Genomic DNA, 23,701 nt, shown 5'->3' on the forward strand with positions numbered 1-23,701 from the left:
TGAAATCTAGACAGTTTTAATGATGTTATGGATATAATAAATTTATCTGGTTTACCCAGACAAACATCATAGTAAAAATTATGGATACCAGTTTTATGACAAAAGTAAATATAGCCGCGTCATGCGAAAATGGGTCTTATGACATATGCGGCAAGTGTAGCTCCAAACCAGTATGTAAATGTGCGTGGTCTTATCAAATCTACTCCGCCCCGTAATTAGACAGTGAGTGACATTGTTGCTCCTGACCAGACTGCAGCATTTGGCATAAGACCAATGGCATACCACAGTTCATATTAATAATGAGTATTATAATGAAATTTGTTTGTATACCAGTACTTGATATATCGACAATCACATTGACTCATGTACAATCGCTTTATGGAAGCATCAAAACAATCGTAGCAGGTGCAATTAAACCCGCGTTATGCGAAAATGGATCTTATCGCATATGCTGCCAGGGCAGCCTTAGACCAGTCTGGGCAGTCACGTAGACTGGTCATGAGATAAACTGTCTGCTTATGAGACTGAAACCTTGCATGACTTAATAGCAAGCAGGGTAGCTCCTGACAAGACTGGGCAAATGCTCAGGCTGGTCTGTTTAGCAGTCTGGTATTGAGCTACACAGGTCGCATATTGCAGAAGTCGTATTCTTGCATAATGCAAGTCATTTGAAGAACATGATTGAAACAAAGCTGCATAGGTTTATTTGATATGAAACAAACTGTCTGTTAAACAGACCCAGACACATCACACAGAACACAAACTAACTTTTAAACATTTAAAACAATAGAATTGTGCTTACATTAATCAGGTTATTAGAATACTTTCTTTTTAGAAATTAGTCATTGACAACAACTTATTTTTTTATCATTTAATGATATTACAATCATTCATCACATAATTTCTCATGTAAACAATATTTCAATTATTTGTTTCCCATTAAAGGGATCTTTTCACGCTTTGGTAAATTGACAAAATTGAAAAAAGTTGTTTCCGATTCGCAAATTTTCGTTTTAGTTATGATATTTGTGAGGAAACAGTAATACTGAACATTTACCATGGTCTAATATAGCCATTATATGCATCTTTTGACGATTTTAAAACCTAAAAATTATAAAGCGTTGCAACGCGAAACGATTGAATAATTTGGAGAGTTCTGTTTTTGTCGTTAAATTTTGTGAAACTACGAAGATTGCTTATATAAGGTATAAAATACTTCATGAATGTGTACTCGGCGGAATAGCTCAGTAGGCTAAGGCGTTTTTACTTCAGGACTCTGGCAGGACTCCAGGGGTCACTGGTTCGAAACCTGGACCGGTCAATGTTCTTTTCCTTTTTTAAATTTTATTCTTGATTTTTTACTGGAGCTGTTACGATCCAATGCTTACATTTATCGATATAAAGCATTTAATGAATAAGTTAAAAAATGCCAAAATCTGTGAAAAGGCCCCTTTAAATATGTTAGACGTCTGCACAAATAACGACCAAGGTGTTCAAATGTTGGTTTAATTACCGATGATTAAAGTTTGGAGACATACATCCCTTTCTTTTTTGCCAGAACATACGGCAAAATTATGCAGCATACTTGAATTCTCAAACCGATTTAGAACACTGTTTTATTCAAAGAACAATATAAAATCTAAGAATGGTGGCAAAAAATTACTGTACCATTTATTCATTATCTAATGGGCAACTTTTAAAACAACAGAGCCCTAGGTTGTCTACAGACAAGAAGTTTGGCCAGAGAGTGTTTTCCTAGATTAGCATGTGCAATCCAAACAGGCTAATTTGGGATGACAATTTGAGCCGTGCTCCTTGAAAATGGTGTTTAATGCATCTGCATAAAGAGTCATCCCAGATTAGCCTGTGCAGTCCACACAGGCTAATCAGGGACGACACTTTCTGCCTAAACTAGATTTTTACTTAGAAGAGACTTTCTTTAAACCAAAAATATCATAAAAGTGGACAGTGTTGTCCCTGGTTAGCCTGTGCAGACTGCACAGGCTAATCAGGGATGACACTTTATACACATGCATTAAGCCCCGTTTTCTCAGAACGCGTCTCATATACACACATGCATTAAGCCCCGTTTTCTCAGAACGAGTATCATTAACACACATGCATTAAGCCCCGTTTTCTCAGAACGAGTATCATTTACCTACATGCATTAAGCCCCGTTTTCTCAGAACGCGTATAATTTACACGCATGCATTAAGCCTTATTTTCCCAGAGTGAGGCTCAAATAGTTGATGAAAATCATTTCAAATGCTAAATTGAGTCATGTTCTTAGAAAACGGGGCATAATACATGTGCGTAAAGTGTCATCCCAGATTAGCCTGTGCAATCCGCACAGGCTAATCAGGGACGACACTTTCTGCCTTAAGATACTTCATTTTAACAAAAAATGTCATTAAAGCGGAAAGTTTAGTCCCTGATTAGCCTGTGCGGATGCACAGGCTAATCTGGGATGACAATTTACGCACATGCATTATGCCCAGCTTTCAAAGAACACGACTCAAGTAGTCAACTGATTATGAATCAAAATTATACATAAATGTGCTTCTATTTAAAAAAACATTTAAGGAGGAGTGTTATTTTGCTTGTTTTTATATCATGCATTCATTTTTTTTATCTACATTATTTATTTTCCTATCTTGCAAACTGTGAACAATTCCCTAAACATTACTGTGACAGTTCTAAAAAAAAACAAGAGATAAAGAGAACCAAAACATTTTTTCGGGAACATCTATCTCACTAATATATCTAAGCAGACTTACAATGATATATTGATTAAATTCTGAATTTGAGTAACTTATAACTGGCACTCCTGTAATTACCTAATGTTAAAAGTCCAAATTTCTGGTTTTGACTTGGTCACAACAAAGGAACAGTTATGTTTGGTATGAGGGTTTGTTAACAGTTATGTTTGGTATGAGGGTTTGTTAACAGTTATGTTTGGTATGAGGGTTTGTTAACAGTTATGTTTGGTATGAGGGTTTGTTAACAGTTATGTTTGGTATGAGGGTTTGTTTACAGTTATGTTTGGTATGAGGGTTTGTTTACAGTTATGTTTGGTATGAGGGTTTGTTTACAGTTATGTTTGGTATGAGGGTTTGTTTACAGTTATGTTTGGTATGAGGGTTTGTTTTACTGATTTGATAACTGATAAGTCTGCTACATTGTGAGATACAAAATATGAATAACAGAAAAAGTCTGTTTAATTAAGAATTATTGCACAGGAAATAAGAGCACCACCCGCAGACCGCTCATCTATTTTTCTTTTAAAAGGTGAAGGGAACTATCTCAACTCTTCAATCAAAAAAGATAGATGGGTGGGGTGGAGAGGGGTGTATAGTGTGGGGGTGTGGTCATTTATTACATTATTTTCCAAAAATAAGAAATAAAAATGCAAAAACAAAACAAAAATAAAAGATTTTTTTTTTGGGGGGGGGGGGGATTCTTGGGTGGGATAGTTAGATCGTCTTTCAAAAATAAAATAATAAAAATAAATATTTTTGTTTTTTAACCATGTTTAAAAAAAAAATTGAGGGGGGGGTGTGTGGTGTCGGGTTGGGTGGTGTCAGGGGGGGGGGGGGTATAGTGTGAGGGTGTGGTCATTTATAAGATGATTTTTCCAAAAAAAAATGAAAATTAATTTATTTCTTTTTTTGGGGGGGGGGAAGATTCGGGGGAGGGGGGGCGGGCATGGGGGATGGTTTGGGTGGAGTCTATTGTAGTATGTCATGTAAGAGTTGTTTTGTCAAAGTATCAATCAAATCTGATCAAAGGTCAAGTAAAATTCAACTTGCCAGGTAAAGTACCCTCATGATAGCATGAAAGTATTTGAAGTTTGAAAGCAATAGCCTTGATACTTTAGAAGTGAAGTGGATGTAAACACAAAATTTAACCATATATTAAAAGTTACTTAGTCAAAAAAGGGCCATAATTCCGTAAAAATGACAACCAGATTTATACAACTTGTTCCGTACAGTCCCCTTATGATAGTTTGTGAGTGTTTCAAGTATGAAAGCAATAGCTATGATACTTTAGGAGTAAAGCGGCCCAAAACACAAAACTTAATAAAATTTTCATTATTAGCCCCGTCGTACAAAATTAGGTTTAAGATATGATTCGCGTTATGAGAAAACTGGGCATAATGCATGTGCTAAAAGTGTCATCCCAGATTAGCCTGTGCAGTCTGCACAGGCTAATCAGGGACGACACTTTCTGCCTAAAAAGGGATTTTTGCTAAGAAGAGACTTCATTAAGACGAAATATGTCATAAAAGCGGAAAGTGTCGTCCCTGATTAGCCTGTACTGATTGCACAGGCTAATCTGGTACGACACTTGAAGCACATGCATTATGCCCAGTTTTTTCAGAACGCGACTCACATATGCCGCCAGCGTAGCTAGAGACCAGCCTGTGCTTTCCTAGAAAGTGAAGTGGGGTTTCAGAGTCTCATTAAAGCGGTACATTATGACACCTGATTGGAGTATACTGATTCAAGGGCATATCTGGAGAAGCACTGCTTTATATTCTCTACAGCCCTTTTTTGAAAATTTCTGCTCAAATTTGACACACTAATTTTTTCAGAATAAAGTAGTTATAAACTACAAATAAACTTACTAACTACTTATTTTGACAAACTTAATTACTTGTTTTATTTATAAAAAAATTGTCATTTATAATAAGTATAACTTTAATTAAACAAGAGAATTGTTTGTCAGAAACTCAATGCCCCCTACTGCGCTGCTTTGATTGATTTTTTTTTGTTATTATATCCCTTTAAACAATATTACTTCCCTTGAAAAAATGATCTGTACCTGCCAAATGATAAATATAAATTATCTACCTTTAAAGCTTGTTACTTCCCTTTGATTACTTTTTTTGGCCTTTGACCTTGAAGGAAGACCTTGACCTATCACCACTCAAAATATGCAGCTCCATGAGATACAAATGCATGCCAAATATCAAGTTGTTATCTTCAATATTGCAAAAGTTATGGCCAATGTTAAAGTTTTCGGACGGACAGACGCACATACATTTCAAATGCTATATGCCACCCTACCGGGGGCATAAAAAGTAGATCTAAGACCAGTTTTTACCCCAAAGCCATAATTTAATTTTTTGCTGTTGAAGAATGTAATAAAATGTTAGGTTCCAAATATAAGACGTTAAGGTCATGTGATTTCAGATTTTTTAAATTTAAATAGATGTAGATATTTGCTTATACAGTTTATTATAGAAAAAATATAGAAAATATTTTAAACTTAAGAATTTTGGAAAATTGAAAATGCAGTATAGAATAAACAAGTGTTAGACAAAAAATGACATTAACAGGATATAATCAAAACAGCAAAAAATGGTAAATACCAATACATGCAAATTATAGACATAAACATAAATCCTTAAGAACAACAATGCATTGAATTGAAGTAATTAATAAATATAATAAAAGTTAACAAAAGAAGCCTACAGATTGTACGCAACTAACTGACGGCGCGATGTGATTTTCTGTACGCAAACACCTGCAGAAAAATGGAGATGTCGATCATGACTTGCAGAGAGCCGCAGATCCAGAACTGGGCCGGGGCTTCACGGATCACAAAGTAACACGTTTTGAAAACATCTCCACACGTCCACATGCCCACCATCTTCTTACTGAAAGCAAAGACATGCTTGAGTTGGAAGTTCTGGTATTTTGTGCATTTCGTTACGCAATCCTGATCAAAATAAAGCATTTAAAGAGCTTGATCAACTTTTTCCTGATCCAAAGCTTGCAGAATAACAAACATTTTACTATGTTTTATGCTTTTTAAGAGTTTAATGAAGTACATGTTACAGCAAAATTCAATTTTTCTTGGCCAAGTATTCTCAGTTTAAGCCATGGGCTAATTTTGCCAATCACACTGAGTGAGGACTGGTTGTATTTTTTATTGATACGTAAGATACATATTTCAAAGTTACAAATATACATTATATATTTAATATCATTAATAGAATAGAAAATAAAACAACTAGTATCATCATTACAAATGATGTCCTTTAACCAGATTTAATGCATACTCTATAAGGTGGTATGTATAAAGAATTCAAAGAAACTAATACTTTAAAAATTTTCATGTAAAATTATATATATTATATGTAGTTGAGGTTGTTTAATTTGTTACAAGGATCATGAAATCCCATTTGGATTCCCATCACTTATTTATTGAAAATCGAAATCTAAAGGCGGAATTTGCCAAATAAATAACAAAGTATCTTTGAATGTTACACATTCGTGCACTGGTTGCATACACAATTGGAATGATTTTAGTATCTTATATATTCAGCATTACCCAAAAGGAGAAAATAACAGCCATATGTCTTTTGCTTATTGTTTTACCGTAAATAATTAATTCATGAACAGGGCACATATTCAAGGTTATTTGGCCCTTCCGTTAAACAGTAAAGATCAAGACAATTGTGCTGTCAGTTGGTTTACGAAGATATGATCATTACCAGTACCTCATTCACTTTGTCCAGCAATAAAGGCATTTGGGAAGGACTGCCTCAACTTACATACAGATTGTATTTATATGCCAAGGGTATCATTGGAGACCCTCAACTCAGACCATGTTTCTGATTTAGCAATGTTAAGCCAGACAAACTGTTTCACAACCAGCTCTTATTAAATTTCACATTAATACATTTTAAGCAGGTAAAAGTCTTAGGCCTTGGTTAGTGAACTCACCTTTTAACCAACCCATGCAAAAAACAACAAAAATTTACTGGACAAGTGGTCAAATAACTTTTAATATTTACCAGACCTCACCAAACTTTACCAGACCTTGTTCTTCTTTAACCAAACAATAGAAAATACCGTTTATAAAGTTTATTTTTATTAATATTATTACGATGTTAACAATATCTACCAATTCTAAATACAATACAATAGCAACTTAATACAAGAGCACCACCTTGCGGGTGCAGACCGCTCATCTATTTTCTTTTTAAAGGTGAAGGGACTCTCATTTTCAATCAAAAAGGAGGGAGGGGTGGAGTGAAGAGGGGTGTATAGTGTGGGGTTGTGGACATTTATTACATTATCTTCCAAAAAAGAGAAAAAAAAAAAAAAAAAACGGGGGGGGGGGGGGGGATGGGGGGGGGGGGATTTTTTGGGTGCGATGGTTGGACGGTATTTCAAACATAACCGTTTAAGATGATCTTAAAAGAAAATTCAAAAAAAAAAAATTAGAGGGGGGTGGTGGGGTGGGGTGGGGGTATAGTGTGAGGGTGTGGTGGTCATTTGTGAGAAAATGAAAAAAAAAATAGAGGGGGGGAGGGGGGAGGAGGGCACAGGGGATGGTTTGGGTGGAGTCTATTGTGGTATGTCAGGTAAGAGTAGTTTTGTCAAAGTATCAATCAAATCTAATCATAAATAAAGAAGTTATGGCAATTTTAGCAAAATTGAATAATTTGACCTTGAGAGTCAAGGTCATTCAAAGGTCAAGGTAAAATTCAACTTGCCAGGTACAGTAACCTCATGATAGCATGAAAGTATTTGAAGTTTGAAAGCAATAGCCATGATACTTAAGAAGTAAAGTGGATCGAAACACACAATTTAACCATATATTCAAAGTTACTAAGTCAAAAAAGGGCCATAATTCCGTAACAATGACAACCAGAGTTATGCAACTCTTTTTACTGTACCTTTTACTGTACCCTTATGATAGTTTGTGTTTGTGAGTGTTCCAAGTATGAAAGCAACATCTATGATACTTTAGGGGTAAAGTGGACCAAAACACAAATCTTAACCAAATTTTCAATTTTCTAAGTATAAAGGGCCCATAATTCCGTACAAATGCCAGTCAGAGTTACATAACTTTGCCTGCACGGTCCCCTTATGATAACTAATAAGTGTTGCAAGTATGAAAGCAATAGCTTTGATACTGTAGGAATAAAGTGGACCTAAACACAAAACTTAACCAAATTTTCTATTTTCTAAGTATAAAAAGGGCACATAATTCTGTCCAAATGCCAGTCAGAGTTACATTACTTTGCCTGCACAGTCCCCTTATGATAGTTAGTAAGTGTTGCAAGTATGAAAGCAATAGCTTTGATACTTAAGGAATAAAATGGAATAGCATGAAAGTATTTGAAGTTTGAAAGCAATAGCCATGATACTTAAGAAGTAAAGTGGATCGAAACACAAAATTTAACCATATATTCAAAAAAGGGCCATAATTCCGTAACAATGACAACCAGAGTTATGCAACTTGTCCTTTTACTGTACCCTTATGATAGTTTGTGAGTGTTCCAAGTATGAAAGCAATATCTATGATACTTTAGGGGTAAAGTGGACCAAAACACAAATCTTAACCAAATTTTCAATTTTCTAAGTATAAAGGGCCCATAATTCCGTACAAATGCCAGTCAGAGTTACATAACTTTGCCTGCACGGTCCCCTTATGATAGTTAATAAGTGTTGCAAGTATGAAAGCAATAGCTTTGATACTGTAGGAATAAAGTGGACCTAAACACAAAACTTAACCAAATTTTCAATTTTCTAAGTATAAAAAGGGCACATAATTCTGTCCAAATGCCAGTCAGAGTTACATTACTTTGCCTGCACAGTCCCCTTATGATAGTTAGTAAGTGTTGCAAGTATGAAAGCAATAGCTTTGATACTTAAGGAATAAAATGGACCTAAACACAAAACTTAACCAAAATTTTCAATTTTCTAAGAATAAAAAGGGAACATAATTCTGTCAAAATGCACGCCAGAGTTATCTAACTTTGCCTGCCCAGTCCCCTCATGATAGTAAGTAAGTGTACCAAGTTTGAATGCAATAGCATTGATACTTTCTGAGAAAAGTGGACCTTAACGCAAAACTTAACCAAAATTTTCAATTTTCTAAGTATAAAAAGGGCACATAATTCTGTCAAAATGCACGCCAGAGTTATCTAACCTTGCCTGCCCAGTCCCCTCATGATAGTAAGTAAGTGTACCAAGTTTGAATGCAATAGCATTGATACTTTCTGAGAAAAGTGGACCTAAACGCAAAACATAACCGGACGCCGATGCCGACGCCAACGCCAAGGTGATGACAATAGCTCATAATTTTTTTTCAAAAAATAGATGAGCTAAAAATACAAACCCTCTCTATGAAAACAAATGGTAAAACTTTCAATTAAAAGTGAAGAGAGCTCTTTGATCAATACTTAAAACAAGAGATGTGTTTGTCAGAAACACATTGCCCCCTACTGCGCCGTTTTGAAGCCATATATTTGACCTTTGACCTCGAAGGATGACCTTGACCTTTCACCCCTCAAAATGTGCAGCTCCATGAGATACACATGCATGCCAAGTTGCTATCTTCAATATTGCAAAAGTTATGACCAAGGTTAAAGTTTTGGGACAGAATGACAGACAGGCACATACAATGACAGACAAACAGGCCAAAAAAAATATACCCATGATCGTTCGATCTGGGGGCATAAAAAGGTGCAATATTTCTAAGAATCTTGCTTGGAGTTTGTAACGACACTAGCAAAGATAGCAAGTAAGACTGGTTGGTAAAAGCCATTTTATTTAAATGTTAAATAATCTATCAAAGTAAAATAAAAGATAACCAGTCCGTACTTTTTTTAAAGGGGCCTTTTCACAGATTTTGACATGTATTGAAGTTTGTCATTAAATTCTTTATATTGATAAATGTTAACATTCGATTCAAAAAGCTCCACTAAAAAATCAAGAACAAAATTAAAAAAGAAACAAGAGATGTGTTTGTCAGAAACACAATGCCCCCTATTGCGCCGCTTTGAAGCCATAAATTTGACCTTTGACCTTGAAGGATGACCTTGACCTTTCACCACTAAAAATGTGCAGCTCTGTGAGATACACATGCATGCCAAATATCAAGTTGCTATCTTCAATATTCAAAAATTTATGATCAAACTATAACGAAGGTTAAAGTTTTAGGAAAGAAAAATACAATGATTTTTTACCTTTGACCTTGAAGGATGACCTTGACCTTGACTTTTCACCACTCAAAATGTGCAGCTCCATGAGATACACATGAATGCCAAATATTAAGTTGCTATCTTCAATATTAAAAAAGTTACAAAACTTTAACCAAGGTTAAAGTTTTGGGACACACACAATGACACAATGACAGGCTAAAAACTATATACCCCCGATCTTTCGATCCGGGGGCATAAAAATAAGTAACCCTTAACAGGGCTTGAACCTTAAGTCCTGGAGTACAAAGTCTCCCACTTAGACCACTCGGCCATCCATGTTCATACAATTAAGGAAGTATTTTATACTTTATATAAGTAATCCTCGTAGTTTCACAAACGACAACAACAGAACTCTCCAAACTATTCAATCATTTTGCGTTGCAACGCTTTATAATTTTCAGGTTTTTTAATCATCAAAAGATGCACATAATGGCTATTTTAGAGCATGGTTAATTTTCAGTTCTACTGTTTCCTCACAAATATCATAACTAAAACAAAAATTTGCGAATCTGAAACAATTTTGTTTAACTTTGTCAATTTACCAAAACGTGAAAAGGCCCCTTTAACATATTCCTAGTTTCTTTTTCATATTTGATTAAAACACATTTTTACAAAGTTTGTTTGTCGGACACCAGGTCTGATAGTTTTGGGAATAATACCGGACATCAGCAAATATTATCATAAATGTCCAAGGTCCGACTTCATTCACATGGGTTTCTATAACCATTATCACATGTTTGTGGTTTCAGCTCAATATCTGTACACTGTTATATAACATGGACAAAAGGATCCAAGCAAGGATACCACAAATCAATAAAGCGCTAGCAATATGCTTGGAGCGCAAATATTAAATTTAGTGTAGTGATATCAAACCTCATTCCCTGCGTAGACTTATTCTGGAAATTGCGATAGAACTGCGGGGCTCCCAACATGGCCTCTGCAAACACTGCAAGGAACCCTATGGTCTCTATGAACACCCAGTTGGAAATAAGGATGAAGGTAAGGACGCCCATCAAGGCTGAGAATGCCACTGTAAACTGCACGTAGCTGCCAAACTCTGACCATTGCCAGAAGTGATCCAAGTCAAAGTCTGAAACAACAGTAATAACACTAGATCACAGTCTGAAACAAAAAACTAGGTAAAAGTCTGAAACAAAATGAGAGTAGGTCAAAGTCTAAAACAACAACAATAATACTAGGTGAAAGTAGGTCAAAGTCTAAAACAACAACAATAATACTAGGTGAGAGTAGGTCAAAGTTTGAAACAACAATAATAAATTAGGTCAATGTCTGAAACAACAATAATAATGCTAGTTCGAAGTCTGAAACAACAATACTCATTCAAAATCAATATCTGAAATAGCAACTATAATACTAACAAGAGCACCGCACAACGGGTGCCACACTCGGCTGCGAGTGCAGTTTTGAATCAATGAATGCTTGACATATTTTTTTTTTCTTAGAGGTCACAGTGACCTTGACCTTTGACCATGTAGAAGTCATCAAGGTGCAGCTACATATGAAGTTTTAAAGTTGTAGGTTGAAGAACTTTGATTTTAGAGCAAATGTTCAAAACCTTGACAAAATGTTAAGGTTTTATCAAGACACGGACGGCGGACGACACGACAATGGACACGACACGACGAGCTGGCTATGACAATACCTCGGGTTTTCTCCGAAAACAGCCGAGCTAATAATAGGTCAAAGTCTGAAACAAAAACAATATTAACAGGTCAAAATTTGAAACAACAGTTATAATACTAGGTCAAAGTCTGAAAAAACAATAATATTAGAGAATATTAGTCTGATGAACAATACTAATACAAGGTCAAATATGATAGATTCATATTCATATTTTATGAATTGAGAAAACAATTTTTCACTGATGACTTTCAATTAAAACCTTAAACTTTAACCAAATATAACTGTGTGTGTCACCTGACATCTGAAATATGAGAAATTAATTCCGGCAGTACACAATCCAAATGAAGAAGGGCTTAAGATTGATGCTAAATTTAATATATATATTGAAATATTCATTTCAACCACTGCATTCTGGCTAATTGCAAATGAAAATACTTACATGTATTACTCTTGAAAAAGCAAACAAGGGACAAAATTGTCACAAAACCAGGTTTTCATTGTGAAAAAAAAATCTGATAAAGGGAGAAAACTCAAACTGAACTTTTGAAATGAACAAACAAAATTAACCCCCTTTGTAAGTTTGTTTTTTAAAAAAATCTATTTTTAGTCGTGGCGACCTTGACATTGGAGATATTGACATGATTCTTTCGTGCGACACACCGTCCCATGATGGTGAACAAATGTGCCAAATGATTTTAAAATCTCACAATGAATGACATAGTTATGGCCAGGACAAGCTCATTTATGGCCATTTTTGACCTTTGAACTCAAAGTGTGACCTTGACCTTGGAGATATCGACGTAATTATTTCGCGCGACACACCGTCCAATGATGGTGAACAAATGTGCCAAATGATTTTGAAATCTGACAATGAACAACATAGTTATGGCCCGGACAAGCTTGTTCCGCCCGCCCGCCAGCCAGCCAGCCAGCCCGCCCGCATTCGCCAATCTAATAACCAGTTTTTTCCTTCGGAAAACCTGGTTAAAAAACCTGGTTAATAAAAATAATTATTAATCTCAAAGCAGAAACACAAAACTAGAATAAGTAATATTTAAAATGCCAAATGAACAATATTTTAAATGAGATTTGGAAAAATGGTTCTTGTGCACACACATTTTGATATTGTGATCTATCTACTAATGAAGCAAAGTGAAAATGGCAATATGCAAACTCGCAGTCTGTTCAGGTTTTTATGCTGTTTGCTGCTCATCAGTTTCTAAGGGTTGGAAATGAATTAAACTTGAATTAAGTATGAAAGGTATTTAATTGAATGTAACTTTCTATGGGATTACAAATGCGTAGAAATACGTGTCATAAAGGGTTAGATAAATGCTCTCAATCTTTAAGAATAACAAGAGCTTTGTCACAGACGTGACGAATACTCCCACATGCTGCATTGACACAGAATATTTTGCATGTTGTCTTGACAATAAACAGCGGACACCATAGTCAATGTTTAAAACGCACTAAGTGATCCTGTGACCTAGTTTTTCTACCGGCGTGGCCCATGTTTGAACTTGACGTACATATCATCTAGATACAACTTCTGACCAAGTGTGTTGAAGATCGGATGAAAACTACTTCAATTAGAGAGCGGACACCATGCTCAATGTTTAAAATGCACTTAGTGACCCTGTGACCTAGTTTTGACTGGGCATGACCCATATTCAAACTTGACCTAGACATTATCTAGATACAACATCTGACCAAGTTTGGTGAAGATCGGATGAAGACTACTTGAATTAGAGAGTGGACACTTAATACGGACAGACCGACAAGCTCACTCCTATAATTATACCCCATTAAACTTCGTTTGTGGGGGTATAAAAGAGAAATAACTTCAGAATGAATGAAAATTAATTAACCTCCCCTATCCCATTGTTTTGAAAGAACCCCAAATGTATGAGCAGAAGAGTAACTGTCCTTTTGAATTACATTTCTTTACAAATTGGTCTTTCATCTGCAAAGGCTCCTCTGAGACAACACTTTCTAACTAAACTTGATTTTCGTTGAGAGAAATCCTTAGAACGGATATTTCATACAAGAGGCAAGTGTCTCTAAATAAGCCTTTTTCCGACTGCACAGGCAAATCTAAGTTAAGCCCAATTTTCCCAGCTCATATTTTAAATATTATGCTGTGGACAAGTGAAATCAGCACGTACAAGTAACACCTACATTTAAGTCATTCAAAACTAACAATTATTTAAGTTACGTAAGTATGAGCACAATGCATATGCCATTGGAATCTAAAGATGTTATGAAGCAAACTAAAGATAAGGCAAATCAGTAAAGGTTATTAGCACAAAATAGATAACTTTGTCAAACAGAACTGTATATGTGCATGCAAAATGCTCTTCCGCCGTTTGTAGGAGGTTGTTCACATGATTTTCTGTTCAATCTGAATAATAGGGTAAATCAAAGCATAAACCGGTACAATTACTATTCAGTTGTGAACATGTGCTGATATTATTGCAATGTGTTAATCTTTTCCTGTTTTATTTACAAGATAATTGTATTTAATTACTGTTATTAGACAATGAACATCTTACAAGACATTTTTGTGAATTATTAGGATGTTTATAAGCCAAAATAGACTTAAAGAAAGGTAAGGACTTAACACTTCTTTTGACCAGTAATCGTAACAAATGCCAGTATTTGTGCACATATTTGACATTATTTGGAAGTGCTGTGTTAAAACATACAGTAAACGCTGCAATTCAATTAGCATTTCTCTGAGTAACTCATACAATAAGTATTTCACTGAGTAACTTATAATGCACTATCCATGTCATAGTTTTCACTTGTGAAAATTCATTTTCAATACCATTTGTGTGATAATTTCTACTTTAAAGCGGGTATATACGATTTTGTCAAATATTTATGAATTTATATAAACTGTGTAAAAAACTTATTATATATATATTTCAATATAAATTAAAATAAAAGTTAAGAAGAACATGTGTCGAAAAATGTAAAATAAGCCAGATATTTAATTCTGAAATTGAAAACGGCTGTACAGCCGAATTCGCCAGCATGTATACCATACATGTACGATGTGCATCTAAACTTAGTTTAACGGTTTATTTGAATTCCTGCAACGATATCTATTCATACGACACACGAACACTATCTCCGATCCTAATACAAAGACTAATGCTTCGGTTATTGTAGGAAAATATGTACGTCACTATCGGCTTGGGGCGCTAATTTGTCTTTGCTGCATTTTATGAAATTCGGCTTTAATGTATAATTTTTCTTGCCTATTTTGTGTTATTGTAACATATTTTATCAATATATTACAATTAAACACATATAAAAAATCGTATATACCCGCTTTAATTATTTTAATAAATTAGATAAGGATGGATAAAAAGCATCGTCATAATACATTAGATATTATAATTCTATAGCTCTTAATCTGACAGTATAGAATACCTGTTTTACAGGACATGGTGTGGGATGATGTAAAATCTCAGTATAAATACATACGGAAAACTGGGCTCAACGCATGTGCGTAAAGTGTTGTCCCAGATTAGCCTGTGCAGTCTGCACAGGCTAATAAGGGATGACACTTTCCGTCTAAATGAAAAATGTCACAAAAGTCGAAAGAGTCGTCCCTGATTAGCCTGTGCGGATTGCACAGGCTAATCTGGAACAACACTTTATGCACATGCATTATGCCCAGTTTTCTCAGAACACGACTCATATTATTAGGTTTACAAAATATTTATGTAACTGATTCACTTTTGACCTAGATACAGTTTTGATATGTCGAAAACTGTTCACAACACAAAGTGCACAACATTTACAACGATGTGAGTGTCCTTAGTGCAAGACTGCTGAAGGGCACATAACTTTGCAAGGAATAGTGTCAAATACACACAAATACCATCTTTAACTTTAAACAACACAATCAAAAAGTTTTAAGTTGATACTAAGAAAACTAAGAGACCAATAAGTGACATAAAGTACACATGTGTGATTATTTAAGTATACATAAGAGACCAATAAGTGACATAAAGTACACATGTGTGATTATTTAAGTAACCAGAATTAGCCAACTAGCAAGGGCACATAATGCAGCAAAACTTATCATTATATACATGAAAACACTGCCTTGCAGTTCAAAATAGTATACCGGTACATTGTACACACAATATATATTAAGTTTCAAGTTGACAAGCTACAACTGAGAAACCAGTTAAAGACACAAAGTACACAAAAACGATGATATAAGAATCCAAAAATTGCCAAAGTTCAAGAGCAAATAAATCTTTAAACAATATTCTGACATACACAATAAAGTCTCTTTCACTTCTAATGACATTGAGTATACATAATAAATCTATTAAGTTTCATTAAGTTTAAGTACAGCATTTTATTATAAATAATACATGTGTTAGTTTGCATAATCATTATAATATTTCTAACCTACCGGGGTATTCATTACAGCTTTAGTTAACCCTTTCCCACTCAGAAGCAAAGTGAAATGGCTATGTGCAAACAGCATAAAACCAGAACAGCCTGCGAGTAACTCGCAGTCTTTTCAGGATTTATGATGTTTGCTGCTCATCAGTATCTAAGGGTTGGAAAAAAGCCTTTAACATTTGAATCTAGTAAGAAAGGTCTTTAATTAAATTTAATTTTCTAAGAGACTAAAAAGTCAAGAAAATTCATCTCTAAGTGGTAAAGTGTTAAATATTTACTGTAATAATTATTAAAGCCTTTAAACTTAAGGTTCATTAGCTGAATAGTTAAAATTTCTTTTTTGTTTTCATGTTCTTTTTTGGAAATATTCAATTGGGAATTTCAGGCAGTAAATATATACTTCTTGAGATTGAGAAAGGAGTCAAATTTTGGTCCAAATTTGAACAAAAAAAACAACACTGAGGTATATGATTAAGCCCATTTTACATCATAACAAAGGCATTACTAGCTGCAGCGTGTGAACAAGTTCCTATCTAAACTCTTAATTGCATTAGTGTTTATTATATAAGCAAGGCAGGAAAGTGGTTGACAGGCAGCAACCTACCCAAGAAGTGATGTTGCACAGGTGAAGCTAGAGATAAAATTAGAGGTATTGAGTTATCGTCAAGTATTTTGCTCAAACAGAGTTATTTTACCATAAACACAATTAATTATTGCATTAATGTCCACCAAAATATAATGTAGGTGCAATCAAATTATCTTTAATGTTTTATCAAATTATATCTCGTATTTTATTAAAATATTATTTAAGCTCCATCAAATTGTGATATTTTGATATCAAATTGTTGGTAGTGTCTAAACAAAGTATTTTATCATATTTTCAGCTAAGTACTTTCATTATATTTTTATCAAATATTTAAATATTAAACATCAAGGCATTATCCTGATAATTATCAAAGCAATCCAATTATCTCTGCCAGATTCGATCTCTTTTTCATCAAAATATCAAGTGTCTATAAATAATCAACTATGTTAGAAATTACTTCTGCATTTTATGCTTAAGCAGCAATATTTCTGTCAGTGTTCAAATTTCTATCATATTTAAATGAACCACTATCTATGAAAATTGTGATTAATGCATATTTGTAAATTGTTGTCCTTGATTAGCCTGTGACAGTCAACACAAACCTATCAGAGACAACACTTTCCCTACAGACTAGAAAACTTTTCAAGGAAAAATTCCATAAAGCAGAAAGTGTCATCCCTGTTTAGCATGTGTGGAGTGGTTAATCTGGGACAATACTTCACATAAATGCATAAAGCCATGTTGTTACTGAGTGCATCTTGAATGCAAGACATTAGTAAAACAAATAAAAACCCAAACTAGCAAACCTGTAAAGTGGTGCTGTCTGGATTTGATTAGCTCCCCTTTATGCTTCACAGTGACGCACAAGTGCACTAGTGCTAACATTGTAAATGTCATGATAACACTCTGTGCTAGCAAGGGGAGTTCAAAACGCTTTCCAAACCTAGAATGACAAAAAATGTTACGGAAAACAAAACTTTGTCACAAACATGGAATACTTTCATATCTCAAACTGTAAACATTTATAGCTGACAAACCGACTGACTTTCTGACTCAAATACCCTCTCTAAAACTTAGTTTAATGGTAGTTGATTGATATAGAGTGAAAAAATAAAGTTCATTATTTGACACTCACAGGGCCATTTCGTTTCATTTATATCAACAATACCGGTAAGTGTCTGTTTTGTTTCCTCTTCACTTTCGCATTGCGTGGGTTTTATGTTACAGGGTAATTGGAGTTTTAACATCTACATGTAGTTAAACCTACAATATTTGCGTCCAACAGTCCTTTTTTTAATTGTACATGTATATTTTAATGAAAATTTGTATGCAGACATCATTAGAAACAAGAGATGTGTTTGTCAGAAACACAATGCCCCCTATTGCACCGCTTTGAAGCCATAAATTTGACCTTTGACCTTGAACAATGACCTTGAACTTTAGCCATTCAAAATGTGCAGCTCCATGAGATACACATGCATGCCAAATATCAAGTTGCTATCTTCAATATTCAAAAGTTATGACCAAACTTTAACGAAGGTTAAAGTTTTAGGAACAAAAAATACAATTATATTTGAACTTTGACCTTGAAGGATGACCTTGACCTTGACTTTTTACCACTCAAAATGTGCAGCTCCATGAGATACACATGCATGCCAAATATGAAGTTGCTATCTTCAATATTGCAAAAGTTATAAAAGTTTAACCAAGGTTGAAATTTTGTGACACACACATACAATGACTGACTGACACAATGACAGACAGGCCAAAAACAATATACCCCGATCTTTCGATCCAGGGGCATAACAATGCAGGCTATAATTTATTTATTTAAGAAAATAATGTATAACAGATAAAAAAATACACTCACCAAAACAGTATTCTCAATATATTTGCAATTAGCAACGTCAAACACACAAAGAGTGAAAACCCATCTGCATTCTGAGTCCGACGGATGTCCCTATACTGTGGTATGAAAGGGAACACTCCTCCAAATATCATTGCACCCGAGGCTATAAAACCCGCAATGTTTGCAAATGTTAACTCTTCCATGACCATCTCAGCAAGGCTTAGAGACACCATAGCTTTAACCTCATCAGCAGCATTGTAAACCTGCTTCACTGGGTCATTTATGTTCACCATCAAAATGAGTAGTTTCAATCTGCGTTTAGAAAGACACCTGAAACATAATGTCTAATAATAACTTCTAGGTATGTAATTTTCTTAATATTATTTTGGCTTAAAAGAGGGTGTTAAAGTACTTGAACGAGCGTTCATCATATGGTTGCAGAAACAAGTGAATTAGTGTCAGAGTTACACATCATTACTTTTATCTGTGTTATTGTTGAATCGGGGACGATTGAACTTTACCGGTACGCAACACTTAACATCAAACAGCGTACCCTAACCCTAACCCTTAACACATAACAACTAACGCAACACCTTATAATCCTATATATTTCTTTAGTATGGGGGGCTACCGCCCCCAAACCCCCGCTTTGTCGATAGTGGTAAACAACTGCGTACCGGTAAAGTTCAATCTAGCCGTTGAATCGTATATGCCTAAAATAGGTTACTTCGATACATGTGAACCATTGAAAAGATTCTGAAAGTATTAATTAAATTTAATTCGGAAAAGTTATTACAAATAAAGATTTTGAAAACAAACGGAATGGATGTGGATATCCAAACACTACAATGATATGAACATATTGGTGGTGCGTATCCTGCAGTTATATCCCGCCCACAAACGCTATTTAAACCTCATTTATCGCCTAATGTCATAGAATGATAATGAAGTTAAGAAATTATTTAAATTGATGCACATTTTTTAATGTATTTTATTGTAAAGAAACCAAAAGATTACCTAAAGATGTTGCTTTACAATCGAATGTTTACACTGACGTTTGATCAAGGGAGAAAACTCGCGTACTGAAATATTTTCACGGTGTGAAAACTGAAAACTGACAAGCGACAAGGAAGGAAAACGAACATAACAGCGCAATAACCGCAAACAAAGGATACACAGGAACACGTTCTTTTTAAGAAAAGGTATGACTACACTGAGACGTTTCTATCATAAGGAAACACATTTACACTCAGTCTTTATGTTTACGTTTCAGCTTTTCGAGAATATTTTATTTCATCAGCTAAAACTTTGAAATGATAATAGCTACATTTGATAACGCGATTGATAAAATAATAAATAATTACAAATGTTATAATGTGTAAGTTGCAATAATTAAACTCCATGCTAAATAATCATCATTTTCAAAATTGTTCAAGGTTTAGGGGCTGTGCCCCTACCATCATATATCGAGCTACCCACCAGATTCACTCGCATATGCACCCCCTCTCCTACAGACAGATCCATACCACTGCAAATTATTATAAGTTTCCATTTTTCCCAAGTGCTATTGTGATGTGGAACAACCGGTTGTCGGCTCTTTCGGCCCGGTTTTTTTTTCAGGCTCATTCGACCCAAGTACCAGGCTTCGGCCCAATTTTTAATTTGAATAATCATTGCAAATATGTTGTTCAATACTCTTTAAAACTATGGAATATTGTTTATTACAGTATGATATTATCTTTATTGAAGATAATTCCATTTGAAAAAAAGATTCTCTTATCTTTTGCTTCAGGTATGTCGTCGTCCAAATGAGGCTGTACATAACATAATTGATTTATGAATTGACACAAATGAACGAAACTGTCATTGTTTCATAGACAATTATCCATTTATTTTCATAAGCAATCAAAGTAACAATTTTTCTGTCGCGGAAATGCCCACAATGTGTTTGCAAATTTCGTCATAACGTTACAAAATAAGGGAAGCTGAACATAAGATAATTGATTTATTAATTGACACTAATAAACGAAACTGTTATTGTTTCATTGACAATTATCCATTTATTTCCATACGCACGCAATCTTGCAATTGAGAAAGAATGACATAAAACTATCCCTAAAGAAAATAGATTCTACACATATTGTAATATGAAAGTAATCAAACGTGAATACCACTTCTTACTACAGGGCTCAACATTAACCGAAAAACCAACTTGCCCTACCGGGCAAGTACTTAGAAAATCTACTTGCCCTGAACGTAAAGCCGCTTGCCCAAACATGAAATATCACATTAACTGTAAACCTCATATATTTTAATTAAGATCGGTATGATACACCACAAAACCTTTTTTATTTTTGAATGTTTAACAAAATGATTAATGCAATTAAAGTCTAATAAAAGTCTAAATTACATGCTCTTTGTTCTTTTTTGCACTTGCCCGGGCGGACAACTAGATTATAAAATAACTTGCCCGGACCCAACTTTTACTTGCCAGGGGCAATTGGACAACCGCTAATGTTGAGCACTGTACTAGTATATGTCCAGCTTATACCACAATCAGAAAACAATATTGAAGTTGTAATAAAGCCATTATATTAATTCACGTTTGCATTCTATGTTTCAGTATAAATATAAAGAAGTGAAACTCCAGCTGCTGGAGCAGTATTGAATTCTCATTATACACAATTAGTTGGTCCTTTATTTAAGGCAAGGCAAGTGACCAATTGCCCAAACAGCACAAAACAGCACAATACAAAACAACATACATAACACATAAATGAATAAAGCTGGGGTCACCGCCTTGGAACGGTCAATGCAAAGCATTGGGGGTTTAAACCGGTTTTAGAGCGCTCAACCTCACACTTGGCCCAGCAATAGTTCTCATTTAAAAAGCATTTTTACAATATTTCGCAAGATCAGTTAGAATTTTATTGTTAGTATTTGTTACCAAAAGTATAAATGTATGCATAGTAGGTGGGCTATAATAGATTTTGTTGATGTATATAGATGTGTAGATTTCGTTTTTACTAGAAGGCACACACTCGATTTGAATTGTTTATTATAAATTTTATTAATAATATCAATTAATATTCCATTTTTTTGTGTCAATAAAAAAATAAAACAATTTTTATTTTGATTGATTATTTCATTTATAATTTCAATAACATTTCACTAAGTTTTTTGCATATTAATAAAACTTAAAAGTTGAGAAAAAACAATTATCAATTTAATTGCAAAAGCAATTATAAAAAAAAGGTTCTAATAGACAGCATACACTTAATTACTATGACCCCGTCTTTCATTATTGTCTGAAGCCATTGACTAGCACCCACACCTATGCCCGGTATTATGGCCATTATCAGCTTGTAAAATACATGTGTCATGTGTCACCGGATTAACAAATCAATAAGGCCATAAGATTAATCCACGTTTGCATTGCATGTCTCAGTTCCCATTTAAAAACCATTTTTACAATATTTCGCTAAATAACCAACAAAAAACAACAATTGAAGATAACAAACAAATACTCATCATTTACACCTTTAATCAAACGCAATATTTAACAAACAAGCCGACAATCGATTCAACTAAAAGCTGGCACAATTTAACAATTAAAACAATAATGAATTACATACATTGGTAATAGTTGTTAAAACGATAATGGTTTTCAATTACTTTCATTTAATCATCCATGATCAAAAGCAATACAAAGAAACAAACCGACAACACAATTTACCATTTTTAACACCTTTATTCAATTATAATCAAAATATATTGTCACCAAACGGACGACTAGCTAATCTAACACCCGCTGTAATCAATTAAGTTTTAAAAAAAAGGTGTGATAAAATATAGGGCTGAATAAGCCTGGTCGATTTGGGGCCGAATAAGCTTAGGGCCTTACAGCCTGAAATTTCTGACTGGGCCGAAAAAGCTTGGGGCCGAAAGAGCCTGCTACCGAACAACCTCCCTGCCACTTCTGTTTTACATCCTGATCTTGAAGGGTTTAAGCAGTCCCTGCTTTCCTCTTCGACCCCTTAATCTCCGGGAGACATGTTTTCATCAGTTTTTAACTTTAAATCACTTCACTTATATGATAAATCTATCATACTTTTATCTTTCTCACTTTTAATACTTTTTATCTGGCACTGACTACGCACCTGTCAATAATATAAACGTCAGTTTCGAGACGTTTCCCCCCCCCCCCCCCCCAAGATGTTTCCTCCCCAGACGTTTCCCCCCCAAGACATTTCCTCCCCAGATGTTTCCCACCATTTTAGTTTTAGTGCAGACGATCCCCCCTCCTCCCCCCCCCATAAATTTATAATTGTTTAGTTGAAGTATAATCTTGATTTATTATCAAAATGATTATTTTGTTTATGAAGTCTTTTATTAACTTTATCTGTCTATGATAATGAAAAAAGCTTGTTTGTGTGTTTTTCTTTTTTTAAATGTGTAAGGAATGCATGTATTTCATATATGTTGTGGAACTGTATTTGTTTGTTGTTTTTAATCCAATTAAATAGGGTCAATTGGTGAATTGAAAAATGGTAAAATCACATTGATATTAATTTCAAAACTGTTTTCCTTGAAACATTTAAATATGATAATTAAATAAGCTATGTAACTGTCAACCTTTTTAGGTCACCTGAGCTTAACGTGCGCATGGTGAGCTTTTGTGATCTCCTTTTGTCTGTTGTGTGTTGTCAACATTTGCCTTGTTAACTCTCTAGAGGTCACATTTATTTTCCGATCATCATGAAACTTGGTAAAAGATTTGTCCCAATGATATCTTGGATGAGTTCGAAAATGTTTTTGGTTGCTTTAAAAACATGGCCACCAGGGGCTGGCATTTTTCCTTATATGGCTTTAGTAAAACCTTGTTAACACTCTAGAGGCCACATTTATTGTCCAATCTTCATGAAATTTGGTCACAAGATTGGTCTCAATGATATCTTGGACGAGTTCGGAAATGATGCCGGTTGGTTGAAAAACATGGCTTCCAAGGGGATGGGTATTTTTCCTGAGTGTAGGACAATAGCCCTCTGGGACATTATCCCCTAGGACAATAGCCCCTTGGGCAAAAGCCCCTTAGGACATTAGCCCCCTAGGATATTTGCCCCTTAGGACAAAAGCCCCTTAGGACGTTAGCCCCTACTTATTTTTAAATTCATTTTTAGGCGTT

At 34.6% G+C, this 23,701-nt stretch overlaps 2 protein-coding genes across 5 annotated transcripts in view; one reads left to right on the forward strand and one right to left on the reverse strand.

The window, feature by feature from the left end:
- Positions 1–19,644, reverse strand: LOC127844151 (solute carrier family 66 member 2-like). Of its 2 annotated transcripts, XM_052374164.1 has the most exons (6): positions 19,534–19,644; positions 18,538–18,846; positions 17,474–17,610; positions 16,686–16,712; positions 10,880–11,096; positions 1–5,662 (listed from the first exon to the last, which is right to left on the reverse strand). In XM_052374164.1, exons 2-6 carry the CDS (start codon positions 18,807–18,809, stop codon positions 5,491–5,493), a joined length of 825 nt encoding a protein of 274 aa, XP_052230124.1. In that variant the 5' UTR covers positions 18,810–18,846; positions 19,534–19,644; the 3' UTR covers positions 1–5,490. The 2 variants fall into 2 exon arrangements, with proteins under 2 accessions (XP_052230124.1, XP_052230126.1); XM_052374166.1 differs by lacking the exon at positions 16,686–16,712.
- The window catches only part of LOC127844150 (kelch-like protein 26), a 22,770-nt gene continuing 13,084 nt past the window's right edge, over positions 14,016–23,701 (forward strand). The window contains exons 1-2 of one of the 3 annotated variants that reach the window (XM_052374163.1): positions 14,016–14,258; positions 17,805–17,837. The gene's annotated coding sequence lies outside the window, so the exon portion shown is untranslated. Of the gene's footprint in view, positions 14,259–17,804; positions 17,838–19,564; positions 19,719–23,701 lie in introns of those variants that run through there. The other 2 variants (XM_052374161.1, XM_052374162.1) reach the window with 2 other exon arrangements.

This window comes from Dreissena polymorpha, chromosome 9, assembly GCF_020536995.1.
Source record: "Dreissena polymorpha isolate Duluth1 chromosome 9, UMN_Dpol_1.0, whole genome shotgun sequence".
Classification (NCBI taxonomy): Eukaryota; Metazoa; Mollusca; class Bivalvia; order Myida; family Dreissenidae; genus Dreissena; species Dreissena polymorpha.

What these genes read in the sequence shown, in the direction of transcription:
- LOC127844151 (XM_052374164.1), bottom strand. Translation starts at nt 18,809, where the DNA reads ATGGTGAACATAAATGACCCAGTGAAGCAGGTTTACAATGCTGCTGAT. An exon ending in TGTGCAACATCACTTCTTGG is followed by an intron (nt 11,097 to 16,685) that starts GTAGGTTGCTGC and finishes CTGTTGTTTCAG; the next exon opens with ACTTTGACTTGGATCACTTC. An exon ending in AAGTCTACGCAGGGAATGAG is followed by an intron (nt 5,663 to 10,879) that starts GTTTGATATCAC and finishes CTTTGCTTTCAG; the next exon opens with TAAGAAGATGGTGGGCATGT.